The following is a 16,643-nucleotide window of genomic DNA, read 5'->3' on the forward strand; positions in this document are numbered from 1 at the left end:
TCAAAGCCATTCATGGTTCAGAAGCTTATAATCTCCCAATTCATTTCATTACAAAAAAGTTTATATATCATTATTTTCTTAAATATAGTTATAGGTAATATAGCACACGATGTGTAAATACGGTTAAGAATGAACCTTTATTAGAGGTATTTGGAATATGTCACGGGTGTAGTTAATCATGAACCCTTTGAAAAATGACACTGGCTTCACTCCCATTGTAGTTTTAGCAAGAACCAAATTTGTCATAAAAGTAATGCAGCAAATATGGTTTACCTGGAGCGATGCAGACCGATGAGCTGATTTACTAGCTATCACAAGATGTGCCTGAAACATACTGTGGGCAAGGAACACACTAGTACAGATCGATAGTTCATTTTATTGGTTATATTGCAAAAGAGGAGACCTTTTGTAATTTTTGTGCACCTTCAATTGCGTAGACCAGGAAATCTGGATAACTAACTATTCGACATAATACAGACACTTTTAACAATCAGAGAATTAATATACAACTACAAAGCTTCAAGTGCAGATAAAACAAGCAACATTTTGGCTAAGGCTGTTGATCGACAACAAACTTTTGCTTATCATTATAATATATAATCATCATTTCATGAAGTTCATGTCAAAGAACATAAATGGGACATTAATTAATTTGGAAATGGTGTTGATATATTGACTTCAGCCCAATCATGCATCTCGACTATCTCCTGCTTTTATACATACCATCCACCACTTTCTGCAAAAACACAATTTTGTACATACATTCTCAGTTTCCAATTTTGCCATTATATGTATATAATCCTCATTTCTACACATCAGCTAAACAATCACTGAGAAATTTTTGGACCTTTATCCATTTGTTTACCCATTTCATTTCTTAAATTTGTGAATCCAATTTTCATGAACATGTTGCCCATATAATAAGCCTTGGCCCGCATTCATTTAAGGGCCAAAGAAACTGTAAACTTATCAAAGAGGTATTGTATTTTGTTTTAGTTCAATTGGACTTTTAACTGGAATTTGACATGCTGGATGATACAAAAACAGCAGTGGCTGGAATTTGACAAGAACATTGGTCAAACAGGTTTAAAACCTGGAAAATGACTAATACATAATAATGGAGTATTTAATTATGTATTTTTCTTTTTTAAGAGTAGATCGAGTAAGAGCCAACTACCTGGTAATATTTAAGGAGCTGGGCTCTCTTCTTCTTGAATGTTGGAGTGAGCAGATCACGATCCATGTCAAAGGGTATGGGGTCAACATGAACAGCTTTAATGAATTCAAACCCTTTTAACTGGAAATACCAACTCAATAAGTTCAGATTAGTATAAGACTTGTACAAGAATATAGTATATGAAGAAGAAAAGTCAAACCTTCTTCTCTTTAGCAATATTAGTTAGCTGTTGAAGAATATATGCATTTGTCTTGGGATTCTCGCAGATGCTACAAAAATCACCAGGCACTCCGTTTTCTGTTGCCCAACATTCAAGTGATTCTTTGTTGGGGTTAACAACTGCTACAAGGAAGGACTCAAAGCTGTTGCCATATATCCATATCTGAAGGAAAAAAAAAAAACGAACACTGATTAGCTACGGGGAATAGGGCAGAACAAAAAAACAGAAACGAGAGTACATATATGGTTTGTACTAGGGGTGCAAACATGCAAGATAAACAGAGGAAGCGTGCTGCTGCTGCTGCTTATGATGACTTGGAAAAAGTAATTACCGTATCAATACAAGAAACAAGGGAGAATATGGCTTCCAAATTCTCAACAGAGACATACTCTCCCTGGGAAAGCTTAAAAATATTCTTCTTTCGGTCAATGATTTTCATGCTTCCATCTGGTTGCCACTCACCAATATCCCCTGTCATATATACTTAGTGTCAGCTGCATGTCAAGTAGAATATATACTGTATTATATAGAAAAAACAGCTAGCACTACTGCACTAGGCTAGGGGTTTAATTAGTGAACCTACGTACCTGTGTGGAACCATCCATCTACAAACGCCTCTTTGGTGAGATCTTCACGCTTATAGTATCCTGAAAACAAGGAATTTCCACGTAGCAATATCTCTCCTCTTGGAGCACCGGCCAGGGCATCGTATCCCATTTCAGGGACCGAAATTAAACATACATCCACATTTGGCAATGGAGGTCCCACCGTACCAGTCATTGATATTTCATTTGGTTGAGCAACAAATGACCCCGCACAGGTTTCAGTTAAACCTATACCACCGTATCATGAGATCAGAACAACATGTGTAGCTAAGGATCCTAATTACACAGCTAAAAGATATGAACTTGACCTAAATAAAGCAATTTATAAGATAATACAAAACTGAAATATTGATTTAATGATCCGACCAAGAGTCACGGTGAGCTAGCTAGGCTCTTCTTTTGGATCCTTCAATGGTTTGTGTGTGTGCATTTAAGTTATATAAAGTATGTGTATGAATGTTCACAGATTCGTGAATGAGATCACGATGGTATAAAGGCCACGATGCTTTCCTACTTAATAACCGCTTGTAAATCCGACTAGAACAACACCTACCATATCCTTGAAGAACGTGAGCACATGTTACTACTCTTAAAAACGTTTCCACAGAAGTAGAAAGAGGTGCTGCTCCAGATAGAATAAGTCGCATGTTCCCTCCTAGACCTTCTTTCACCTATATATACATATTTTTGAAAAACAATCGAGAAGAAATATAGATTACTTCTACAAATGACTTCTGCAAGAAAGTAAGTGGGAAAAAACCATTTTAACCACATCCATATAGGATCACCTATGTACGTACCTTACTAAAAATAATCTTGTCAAAAGTTGGCGCTGCCTCTTCATGTTTGTAACCTTTACCCATGTTATGCAGTTTGCTGCAAAATTAATGAAGCAGTCAAGGGAAGAAATGATAAGCGCTGAAGGACGAGTATATGAATAACTAAAACATATACAATTGCAAGAAAAAATGCCTCCTTTAAGATGTCCATTGTAATTCTGTTATTAATGGAAAAATAGAGACTAAATTTTCACTCCGGTGAAGACACAACTTATATGAGTGTGATTTTAGTATGCTTTCATAGCAAATTATAGCACAAATTAATGTAACTTTTATTCCCAAAACTAATTATTTAAAAGTCAATATGAATTATGAAAGAGTACTGGCGGTTTATAATAAACTAATTGAATATCTGGGGCTGGACGCTATAGCAAAAAGCATGAGGCTATTAAAAAGCTACACGTATATGATCAACAAGTACTTAATGTGTAAGAATATCCATCAGATTCTTGTATACATAATCGTATTAGAACACTCACTATGTGTACGCAATGTTAAACAAACTTTGCTTGAGAAAACCGCTTGAAGAGATCTTCTCTACCAAACCTGAATAACGTATATAGCTCACAAATATATTCCGAGTATATATGATGAATTAAAACATAACGCTAACGAGATAAAAACACTTGTTTAATTACTAGTATATTGATCACGTATATATATATATATACCTGAATAGATTCTGTCCAGCACACGGGGAACGGCACAGAAGACAGTTGGCTTTAGCTCTTTGAGATCATCAATCAATAACTTGATGTCCTGTGAAAGAAGTTTTTATCAAGAGTAACATATGTACCAATTAATGTGTGCGTGCGTGTGTAAGTATTATGAAATTTCTGCAGACTTACCCCACGCCAAAATCCTATTGAGGCACCGGTGGAAATGAATAATTCCTCAATCACCCGATCAAAAATGTGGGCTAAAGGTAGATATGAAAAAAATACATCGCTCACACGGAACTGGTAAGAAATGGAAAGCAATTTAAAAGAGATGATGACATGATTATTAATATTATTATATATGATAAAACAAGAGTAGCTAGGCTGCATGTTGGGTCAGTTGTGTGTTAATTACCTCTTCACTCATGCTCTCAAGGTGGTGATGTACGCCAGACAAAATGGAAAGAATGCTTTCATTGGTTATTACTACTCCCTTTGGTTCGCCAGTGGTTCCACTAGTGTACATGATTGTGCAGATGTCACTTCTCATCTTCAATGGCAGCTGGTCATTGTTAACTATGTCTCGCTCCTTATTGGTTTCCTAATTGGAACAAATTTTAATCAAGGAGTAACTAACGTCATTATGCATGAATGAGCCAGCCAGACATCCACACACACACACACACACACACATATATATATATATAATTAATCTAAATGCACTCGATCGGCAGAAGTCAGATCATATCATTATAATTTGGCCAGTCAAAAGATCAAAAATATTAAAGATCGATCTGAGTAGTGCTTAGTTAATTAGTTACCAGATGCAAGAATTCTTCCCAAGAGAAGACTTCCAAACCACATTTTTCAGCCACAAGCTTCTGCTCATTTGTAATTGTGCCAAAGCTCACAAGAGCTATTTATATGGTAAGCAATAGACATATTAGTTCAAGTGGACAGTCATATATAAATAAACTACAATGAAGCAGACAATAAAACTCACTTTTCAAGTACTTGCCGGTATCAGGAAACGTTTTTAGTACCTACAAATGTCGAAGTTTTTCAATCAAACGTTAAAAGTAAGGAACCCATAAAAAGACAAGCAAAATATATACAGTGACGTAGTGAAAAGAATTAATAAGCTTGACCAGAATGAGTTAAATCAAGCATCTAGCTCGCTAGGTTCTCTTCAAAATGACTTATAAGTAACATATATATATGCATGAAGCATTTCAACAACCAATTACCTCGGAAATTTTGGTTTCTTGTGCAAATACAATAGAGACTTCGGCATGACATATTATGTATTTCACTGCACCAGCACCTAAAGTAGAAACAGGATTAAATGTTAATTGAACACATGACTATGATGAATGGCTGGCCGGCAGACTATTTAGTTGATGATTTTATTCTAGCTTCTTGTTTTGAAGAAAAGACATGAACTAGAGATACCTAGAGTGTCATACAAAGGGACACAATGAAGGGCAAGAGCATTGCAGGCCTGCATTTCAAGTAATATATATCAGAAGAGGATTAATGGAGTACTACATATATAACATATATATATATATATGTTATATATATATACACACACATATATATGAGGGTTGGGAGTATGTGGTTGTTATGTACCTAGCTTGGGTATAGAACCCCTCACATCTTGTTTTTTTAATCCATAAAATACATGGGGGCCCATCATTTATTCAAAATATTAAAAAATTATATACGTACCTGCATGGTTAGAACCCATTTAGTGCAATTAATCCCATATATTCCACATCGTGCACCCTGAATGAAAATAATTGATCAGTGATCGATAGATGCATTAATTAATTTAACTAAAAATAGATTACTGACTGACTTTGGTAACTCCTCCACGGGTGAGCATAGAATCTGCAAGGTTCAAGACGGTATCATAAACTTGCTTGTAAGTTAACCACACATATTTACCAGCTGCTGCTGCCTCGGCCTCAACCTGCTCCTGATCCAATCATGCATCATCGATCAGGATTTATAATTTAGTAGTAGTAGTAGTATGCAGTCATTATAATATACGGAGTAAATAGATTTTTTTTTTATATGAACAGAATATATATAGATTGTTATAAATGAATATATAGGCAATTAGGCAGAAATAAATTATAGTGAGTAGATGATCAGCAGAGTCGTAGTAGTAGGCTGACCTTGTTGGCATGATGATGATGATGATGAATAATCATCTCTCTTTCACCAAGCATGGGATTATTAGGATGTTTCTCCACTGATGAACTGTGTAAGTACATACATAATATTAACATAATGTATATATGTATGGGGATGGTAATATAAGGCGGTTTCTAAGTTTAGACGTGGAACACTCACATATTAATTTTTTAATTCATAAAATTTATGGGGCCCAAACATTTATTCATTACACCAAAAATTTTAAAAATTAGTATGTGAGGTGTTCCACATCTAAACTTAGGTGTCGAACAACCTTATATTCACTTTTCATATATATATATATATACACACACATAAAATATCACCCGGCCGTAAAATGTATTATAGAGATTAATAGACTTACAACAACAACAACACAGTAACAACATGATCGGATTGGATCGATAGTACTGTTGTTTAAATTGGATGGATTAGTTGAATATTAGAATTATAGTGTCGGTACCAGAACTTAAAAATTATGTTCAACCCCGCCTTAAAACAAATGACCCCCCACCTCTCTCTCTCTCCTTGTCCGGTACCAGTTCCGTCTTCCACTCTAATACCATTTACCACGGTGTAAGGATCTTTTTTACTCCTTTATAAAGCATTTTGGGTTTTTATTTATGGTATGTCTTAAGAAATTAAACATATTTTTTTTTCTCAAAAAGCCCATTTCACCATATTTATGGTTCCCAAAATGCCCTTCCACACACTACACCACTAATTAAATTACCATATCTACCCTTATAACAAATTGTCACTTCTAAAACAAAATTCCGCTGCAACGTGCGGGTATGATGCTCGTATCATACAAGAACTGCATCATCATCAAGTACAAAATGTATTCAAATGTCTTAAAGCTACTAGACATAATTACAAGACTCAAATGTTGCTTCATCAATGTCTTAGGAAATGTAAAAGTATGTAATTATATAATACATGGACCATTCATGTAAATATAAAAGTCTGAGGTCTATACTGTAAATTAATGAAGTCGATTAGGATTTAGTTAGGGGCAGTTTCTGTTTCCAATATATAATCATGTATTCTTTTTTCATTTCAATATAATAAGACATATAATTTCCCAACAATACTCTCTCAAAATGTCAATTCATCTTATGGTATCATAGCTCAATTGAAGTTGAATTCTGCTGCAATTCGGTACCAAGATCGCTCAAATTATCTCCATTTTCAGTCCATTTATCAATTCTGACGAACTCCTCCGGTGAAAATTGGTACACTGAAAACCTAACTTCACAAATTCTAACTACTCGGCTAAGGCGATTGAAACTCAAACATCACCGAATAACACCACAACCACAACCTCCAATGAATCGCCCAATCAACCTTTTTACCTTCATCCAAATGATCACCCTAGAATAGTTCTAATTGCAAAGGTAGTTTTAATGCACAACAATCAAAAGCCGACAGTTGTCACGAACCTATATAGTCATATATATATATATATATTTGGGGGCATCGTCGTGTTATACTTATTTTCTTGCGAGAGATTTCGTAGTGGGAGTGTCAAAACTATGGAAATATCTCAATGAATTTATATGGCCATTTATATATGATCCAAGAAGGGTCGCATGCAAAAAACGATGAAAGACTAGTTGAATTTGTAAATATAATGAAATATAAAGCTTTCCAAAAATAGATTTGGAAATGATGTTCGGGTCAAAACCACGACACAGGTCAAAACCGGTTCAGGCACCAAAGCACCATAGGTCAATTGTTTGACCCATGGAGCCCTATAGGGCGGCGGACGAACCAAATGGGGTGGGGGGGACTTCTTTTCCATCCTATATTGATAAGTTAGAAAACCTAAAGGCTTTTTTATCCATATATTAGAAAGTTTTTCTTTGTTTCTTTTCACATATTGGAAACTTCTATTCAATTTTTTGTTTTTCCTTATTTTTAGTTTATAGTTTTCTTTTACAAAATAAATATACGTATTCCCCCAAAATCTTGGACGTGAGGTATTGTCCTTAAATTGTAACATTCGTGAAATTGACTAGATTTGACTTACAATTAAATGTAAATGACTCTCGTGAATTAATGTGAATTCTCAAGCGTTTTGTCAAGTTTTGGCGTAAGGTTAAGTTTAATTATGGTTACGGGTTTGTTTTGGCGTTTAAATGGTTAACAAATAGCTATTGGTTGAATTTAGCGAAGCGGGAGCCTTGATTTTAGGCCTTTAGACCGGCCTCCCACTCACACCCACACACCCACATTCATTTCATTTTCTTTATCTTTTCCTTTATTACTCTCTTATCTCTATTCCTCTACTCCATTCATCCCCCATTTTAATCTACCAAAAATCACCACCACAAATTCATGCTAAATTCTTACAAATATTGATTTTTGGGTGTCTAAATTAATTAGATTTGGTAACAATAATAATCATCAAAATCCAAGAAATTCCAAGTTCAAGTGTTCATCCATTTTTAGGGCACAAAAACGGATTCGGAGTTTGGTGTCAAATTGGTAAGTGTTTTATAGCTTAAAATGTTCCTTTTACTTTGTAGATAACTTCCTTGTTGTGAACTTAAACGATTTGTGGTCCGTTTGGGTGTAAAATTAGTGTTTTTGAATCAAAGGTTGAGAAATTTGAAGTGGGTTTGTGAAACAAGATGTTTTATACCAATGATCATACATGTATCAAGTTGTGGTCAAGTTGGAAGCTTTGATTTTGCGTTTACCCTAGTCTATTTTAAGCAAAAATGAGTTTAGCCCCGAATCTGGGAGTGCGTTCGCTGAGTTTGAAGCGCGTGCGCTGAGAAAGGAAGCGCGTTCGATATGTTTCTGCATAGAACGCGCTCTACCGCCTCTTTTTGAACTTTTTTCGTTTGGTTATCGGTCAACTTCTTCAAGGTCCGATACTTATATACTAGTCTTATATCATCAAACCAATGTCAAATGAGTTGTTAAAACAAAAAATTGAACACTTTGATCTTCATGTCAAATTTTGGTGCTAAGTCATTGAAAGGTGTTTAACTAAAACTCTTCCTTCGTTATCCAAACATTTCGAAATCACTTCTAATGTACCTTTGAGGATTGTGACATTGCATAACTAGCTAGTCCTTACCATTGGGATACCTTGTGATAATGTGATGTTGTATAAATATAGGTTGCGAACGTCTGACGATTATTGAACGCTTGTAGCTCAATCTTATTTTGTTAATACCGATCAAGGTGAGTTTCGTAGCTCCCTACTCAATTGAGATTCGGGCTGAAAAGTGTACATACTTGATTAATTGATTGATTGTTTCAATGACGTTTGACTTATCGTTCGGTTGATTATGATTTCGTTTATGAATACATGTTGTGGTTTGAATAGTTGTACATACATGGAAAACGATTATGCCTTCAATGAGTTGTAGATGTGGTGGGAAGGTTGTGGGTGACCCTATATATAAGCATATATGATTCCTTGAAAGTAGGATCGTATGAAGTGTAAGTGCATCGTGTGACCGCTTTACATCCGTATCAAGGTTATATGTTCGTTATGCTTGTTTATTGATCGTTATAACCATAGGAAGGTTATATATTATATATATATATATGTCCGTTATGCTCGTTATTTCGTTTGTTTATCGAATCGGGGTTATATGTTCGTTATGTGTTATATCGTGCAATATTTATTATGTAAGTCGTGCCAGACTCGTATATCGCGCATTATTTATTATGTAAGTCGTGCCAGGAACGTATATCGACATTATTTATTATGTAAGTCGTGTCGGGAACGTATATCGCGCATTATTTATTATGTAAGTTATGCCAGGAACGTATATCGCGTATTATTTATTATGTAAGTGGTGCCAGAAACGTATATCGCGCATTATTTACTATGTAAGTCGTGCCTTTATAACGATTATCTAACGTAGATGTTGACTCGTGTTTTTGTGCAAACGTAATCCCTCTTAAGGTTTCCTTGGAACGTAATTAGGTATCTAATCCTCGTATATCATAAACGTTTGATATCCCGACACTTGATTCCTATTACTTACCCTTACGAACTCACCAACTTTATGTTGAAACATTTTAGTACACTTTTGAGGTGAGCAGGTGAATCAAAGACATATTGGATGTTTCAATGCATGCTAGGATTGGACTTAGACTTTTCTATGGATCCGTGATTCATTTTCCCGATTAAGGGTTATGCTTATGTGTGAACCGGTATTTGCATTTTTGAATGGTTAGTATGGATTGTTAAATCCTATTTATGCATTTAGCTTTACTCTACATAATTTTCATGTCGTCTTGTGCTATTTGTGTAACCCTCGTGATTCCGCCTTATTAGGGTGTTACATAAATAAATATCTATATATAGCAACACAATATCAAAAACAAAAAGTAACCGCAATGATGGATACCATGCAACACACAGACAAAAACTAATGTGGTATTGCAATTAAACAAATATATATTTGATATCACAAACTTTTTTAACGACATTTTATCCTACCCCTACTCGTAAATTACACGCATGCCTCTAGTGATATCCAAGACTTTCGAAAAAACCCTTATTAATTCACCCGCATAAATGTGGAAAGTGAGACTCGAACCTTGGACAAAATAATTTTTAATTAACTGTTTGTAGGTTTATCACAAATACACTATTATTACGAAACACCGTATCAATACAAAGATTGAGGCCCCGCAATACAGGACCTGAACCAACTAGTATATATATATATATATATATATATATGGATTGTGATCATTTCAAAACCAAAATTTTCATGAAAACTAGAAAACTGGCCAAAACACACTGTGATCTGAATTTAACACAATGTGTTTTTAATTTTCTTTAAAAAAACACATTGTGTTAAGTCATATCACAGTGTTTGAACAAATTTCTAATTTTTACGCGCTATAAAAAACACACTGTGATTTAAAACTTAACACAATGTGTTTTTAGTTTACACAGTAAAAATACATTGTGTTATTAGAAAACACAATTAAAACACATTGTGTTAGATTTAGATCACAGTGTGTTTTGATCAGTTTTCTAATTTTCACGGAATTTTTAGTTTTCAAATGAACATTTCACACACACACACACACATATATATATATATATATATGGGAAAAGGGAATATAAGGCTGTCCGACACCTAAGCTTAGGTGTGGAACCCCTCACATACTAATATTTTATTATTTATTGTTTGATGAATAAATTCTCGGGCCCCCATGATTTTTATGGTTTAAAAAATTAATATGTGAGTGTCCGACATCTAAGCTTGGGTACCTAACAGCCTTATATTCCCATCCCCCTATATATATATATATATATGACTACATATTTAGATAATAAAAATTGAAAATAATTTGTGATATATATCTCAAAAGTTTATATATACTATATTTTGTAAGATTTAAAATAACTATTAGTTTGGGTTTAATTCTTTATTAAATCATAAGTTCATATTAGTGACGGAGCTCGAGTTTTAGTTTACAGGGATACTTGAAACTTAGGTTCAAAAAATTCATGTGTCCAAGGGTTCCTTAATCCTATCTTAGTAGGGTCTATGGTTTCTTGAATTTTTTTTACTAGGGATACAAAAGGAAAGGATACGAAAAAAAAGTTTTTGTTCATTCTTGGGTTTTTAATATAAGAAAAAGAAATTAGAAGAAAAAAAATAATACTAGAGATTTTTTAGTCCAAAAGTTTTCTTTTCAATATTGGCATGTTTTGAAGCAAAAACTCTTAATAATTACACATCTACCTTATTTTAAACTCAAAAATGTAGTGCAAAAGCTTTTACACAGGCTTATTCACGTACTAAAGATCATAGAATGGTTGTTTCCCCTTCGAGCTATCATGCTATGAGAGGACAATTCCAAATAAAAGAGGACAGCTTAAAAGTCTCATAAGGTCTAAAATTATTTATTTATATTTACGAGAGTAAATACCCGCTTGTTGCGACAGTGAGATGGTGAGGGTGATAGGTCATAAAGTTGATAGGTCATAGAGTGTGATAGCCAAATGCATTAACCGTACGGGTTCCGCCCTCAGATTTAAAAATTCGCCGAAAATATATCGAATGATATCTCTAATGTAATTTATCGATGTAGGGTTTTTGAGATAAAAGATTTTGAATGAATTGGATGAATAAATGATTTATGAAGTAGAGAAAAAAAAATGATTGGTTGAGATTTAAGGAGAGAGAAAGAGTATTATAGTTATTTTAGGTAAATATAGAATAAATATAAGAGCATTTTGGAAAAGTAAATGTTGAAACTTAAAATTTAGACTGTGAAATTTGTTTTATAATATAGTGTAGATATGTTAGCATATAATACGCATTAAATTGGAAACCAACTAAAGCGTTTTTACAGTTTGCCATTACATTAGCATATACGTTTAAAAGATCATGGTTACGATAGCATTGATTTTGGCCCGTACTTGTTGTCATCTTTCCATTTACTTAATTACAAGAAGCCAAAAATATTGAACAAATTAAATATACTAGAAATGTGCACACCAAATATGTTTTGAGATATTTTACAAAGACGGATGCAGTTGTAAATTTAGGATTCAACACACGTAACTCTCTAGTTTTGACTTACGACTCTTTTGTTTTGACTTGACAACTTAATTGACACGGAAAAAAAAAAAAAAAATGGTGGGTAATACAAACATAAACTTTGAGCCATGAATCATAAAATAGGTGGTAGCCTCTTCTTAGTACTATTGTTATTAATAATAAAAAAAAATACCTATATTGTTATCAATAATCAATCATTTATGTTGTTCAAAAAAATAGAGTAATATGTTAAACCTACACAACTTATTTTTGTTGTACACAACAAATATATGCATTATATGATTATACTGTAATTTATTGTGTATGGTTAAAAAGTGTTGTGTAAAGATCATTTCTCTAAAAGATTAATTTGACTTTGTTGTACTTACATAGGGAAAATGATCCATCCTTCTAAAGAATAACCTAAAAATCCTCCTAAGAGTATTAGAAGGTGACATGTGTTATCTACTCTATCTCTTTTCTAATTTTGTCCCTTGGTTTTTCCATATGTCTCCATCTCATAATTAGGATGATCTTAAGGCTATTTAGTTAGAAAGATTAATCATTTCCCACTTACATAGTTATATAACATTCACAACAAGTAAAAATATAATTTACTTACCTTACCAAGGTCCTAGAAAATTTCTCATCATGTCTTAAAAAGAATTTCAAAGATAGTTTCGATCCTAGGACCCACTCAGGTCTGGTATGGATACAACTAAAAAACTAGGATTAAGATTCCCTATATTTTAATCTTGACCATTTAAATTAAAAAAATTTTATAGGAAAGTTGGATCAACTTTATAAAATCTGAATCCAAAAAACTAAGAGTCAATGTCTAGTATCTGTTATGAAAGTATATACAAATAAGAGAAACTTAAAGTGATATTATATTACAAAGTTTAATTCTAAGTTTAATTTTTTTAAAAATTTATTACCACACAGACTTTTAATTCTAAAACTCTATTCGAAATTTTGTTCTAATTGACTTTCTATTTTGACTTATACTTTATGATGTAACATAAATATCACATGAATGTATACATATTGAATGACACAATTCAGTGACTTTAATTATAATCTAGATTCATTGACTAAAAAAATCTCAAGTTAAACGACATCAATCCAGAGAACAAGTTAAATATGTATGGCACGTATTATTAATACTATTTTATAAAGTATTTACATAGTGTCTTAATATATTTTTTTAAATATTATCATTTTAGAGCTTATTATAATTGTGTTATCTTACAATAATTAGTTAAGCAACTCGGGTTCAATCTGGACTTAAAAACAAATAAATGTAAAAGAATATATTTAATTTTTGTTATCAATATATTATAACCTGGTATGAAAATAGTGAATCAACTAACACAATGATACGTAACATAAGAGTACATGTTGCGTTAACAAAGTATAAAAAGACATTTCATAATATTTTATAGAAAAAATTAAAATTTATTTTTCAAATAAAAGATTAGAAATTTTAAATAAGTATTAAGTGAGGGGTTTTTTTTTTGTCAAATATGACATCATAAATGAAAGTAAAAAACCTTTTAAAAAATGTGTGATCTCGACACATCATAATCTTTCTAAAAATACTTATAAAAAAAATCATTCTTTATTATATATAATAATAATATTATAACATAAAGATAAAGATTTTACTTGCTAAAATAATTATCAAACTTTTAGTTTTACACACTTTTTTGTGTAGAGAAATTTATACACACTTTTATTTCTATATATTTTTACACACAAAAAAACGTGTCAAAATTTTTAATTTATTCACACTCATTAAAAGTGTGAACAAATGAAGTATTGTTTAGAGTGCCTATTGCATTAACAAAACATAAAAAGACATTTCATGATATTATATTAAAAAGAATTTACTTTGTTTCTAATAAAAGAATAAATTTGTAGACATCATAATAAAATAAAACATTTTAAAAATATTTAATGGGCTATTTACTTTTTTGTGTGAAAAATTTATACACACTTTTATTTCTATACAAAATTTTTAATTTGTTCACACTTTGTGTGAAAAATTTATACACACTTTTATTTCTACACAAAATTTTTAATTTGTTCACACTCATTAAAAGTGTGAACAAATGGGCTATTTATATTAAAAAGAATTTACTTTGTTTCTAATAAAAGAATAAATTTGTAGACATCAAAAATAAAATAAAACATTTTGAAGATATTTAATGGGCTATTTATCTTTAAAAAGATTATTAACTAAATATAACATCATAAATAGAATAAAAACATTTTGAAAAAATTTATTGACATGACACATCATAATTGTTATTAAAAAAAGTTTAAAAAACAATCCTTCTTTATTATATATAAAGATTATAAAAAGACCTTAAATTCTTTTATAAAAAATCCATAACCCTTTAATAAATAAAAAAAAGTTGAATTAAAATCTTTGAATTGTTTTGTTGACATCATTTTTATAATGAGATTTTTACTAAATGATAAAGGATGTTACCAATTTATCAAAAAAAAAAATTTTTAGGTCATCCATTCATTAAACTTTTTTTTATAAGTCATCAAAGTTTTTATTTCGTATAATTTTTACCAATTTCGATTGAAAATTACATCAAAGTTTTGTCAAATAGTAAGAGTGTCGCTTTTTCCAGAGAAAAAAAAATATAATTTTAAAAGATGCAGTCAAATGTTTTCTACATATTATATCTATTTCAAAGTATTGAATTCGCGAACATTTTCCTCTGATTAAAGATATATAAGGTGATACACATTTTAGTTTCAATCCACGTTATTATGAGTTTGTAAAACGATGACATTTATAGTTAAGTAATATTTTTTGATTTTTTTTTTGTTGGAATTGGTGTAAAGGAAAAATATTTTGAACGACATATAATAAATTTTTTATAGCTTGGTGGCCTAAAAGAAATAATTTGATATTTAGGTTGGGATTTTCTACCATTTAGGTAAAACATGGAAGAGGTAAGGTTTGCCTATAACTTAACCTCCCTCATATACCATCGAGATATATTGGAGCTCAAAACTTACATAAAGCGGCATTAAGCCGTTCTTTTCCTTTCATTTCCTTTATCTAATCATAACTATTTCATGACGAGAAAATATACATTATATATATATAGCTGGCAAACTATAATAAAACCATTTTCAAATAATAATATTTTTTCACCATGATTATCTATACTTAACTTTACATTATCATCATATAAAGATATAACATATCATCCGATACAAAACATTTTTATGAATAATATTATCATTAAAATTTGACGTATCTTTTCTATAACGGCTAATAATGTAATTGTAAAAGCTTTAATATGTTTATCTCGCGTATTACGCAGAAAAATAATCTTTTTTTTTTTAAAAGTAAATAATCCAGTTAATAACAACAAACACAAATTTTATATACATGTATTAAACAATTTATATCCGACAACTGAATCACCACCGCGAATGCACGGGTATTATTTCTGTTTGATGTCATGAATCGATCACAAAGAAATTAGAAAAAGAAAACAAGGATGATGAAGCAGGCCTAGGTACGTACCGGAAAACATCCCAGCAACTATTGAGGCCATTAGTAATTGGTCGGAATCCATGTTTTGCTAGCACATTGCGGTAAACTGGACCAACAGATGGCCTAGTCCCGTTTGCTTCTTTTGCCTTTTCGATCTCGACCACATATTTTTTGGTTATACCCATATTATTATTATTATTATTATTATTATTATTATTATTAATATATAGACGATTGGGGTCTGTGCTTGAGTGAGCAAGTCAATTTATAAGAAAAAAGATGATTTGCAAGGTATGTTTTAATGTATATATATAGAGGAAAATAATGATAGTGAAATGAAATGGAGTATATGGTTCTGTAAGGTTGGTAAGAAAGAGAGAGTGTAGTTGGCCTAATGATATTGACAACACTTCCGATTTAAGTCACATGTTGCAGTTGAAGGTAGCCTTCCTCACCTCCACAAAATCAACGTTACAAGTTATATTTATACCAATAAGTAGCTCATCAAATTTTATCATAATTTACTATTCCCTGCATTAGTCCCATTTTATTTGTTTATAAATAATTAAAGGAAAATGATAAATTCTTTACAAAAATTAGCCTAAAAATCATCTTAAACTATAAGAAGATGACATGTGATATTCACTAATTCTCTTTTCTAATCTTGTTTTCAGATTTTCTTCACATGGCCTCATCTAATAGTTGGGTGAGGATTCCCTCAAGTTGATTCCTCAACTTGAGTCAAGTTGGGAAGATCTTGACTCTTAAATGAAAATCAATGGTCAAGATTCAAAGGTCATCTTTGAATGGTGGCCCTATTTAGAGTCATCTAAAGGAATAAAGCTTTAAACTAATTTAGCTCAAGTTGGCTCAAAC

The 16,643-nt window shown here is 31.8% G+C and overlaps 1 protein-coding gene across 1 annotated transcript; it reads right to left on the bottom strand.

Moving 5' to 3' along the window:
* Positions 1–559: 559 nt before the first annotated feature.
* On the bottom strand, positions 560–15,960 carry LOC122599851 (long chain acyl-CoA synthetase 4-like). Its single transcript, XM_043772440.1, has 19 exons — positions 15,798–15,960; positions 5,684–5,768; positions 5,362–5,481; positions 5,232–5,288; positions 4,953–5,001; positions 4,748–4,824; positions 4,504–4,543; positions 4,322–4,416; positions 3,916–4,101; positions 3,690–3,800; positions 3,513–3,600; positions 3,321–3,387; positions 2,803–2,878; positions 2,556–2,673; positions 1,985–2,230; positions 1,729–1,868; positions 1,377–1,559; positions 1,178–1,297; positions 560–736 (listed from the first exon to the last, which is right to left on the bottom strand). Exons 1-19 carry the CDS (start codon positions 15,950–15,952, stop codon positions 701–703), a joined length of 2,049 nt encoding a protein of 682 aa, XP_043628375.1. The 5' UTR covers positions 15,953–15,960; the 3' UTR covers positions 560–700.
* Between the last annotated feature and the right edge of the window lie 683 nt (positions 15,961–16,643).

This window comes from Erigeron canadensis, chromosome 5 (genome assembly GCF_010389155.1).
Source record: "Erigeron canadensis isolate Cc75 chromosome 5, C_canadensis_v1, whole genome shotgun sequence".
Classification (NCBI taxonomy): Eukaryota; Viridiplantae; Streptophyta; class Magnoliopsida; order Asterales; family Asteraceae; genus Erigeron; species Erigeron canadensis.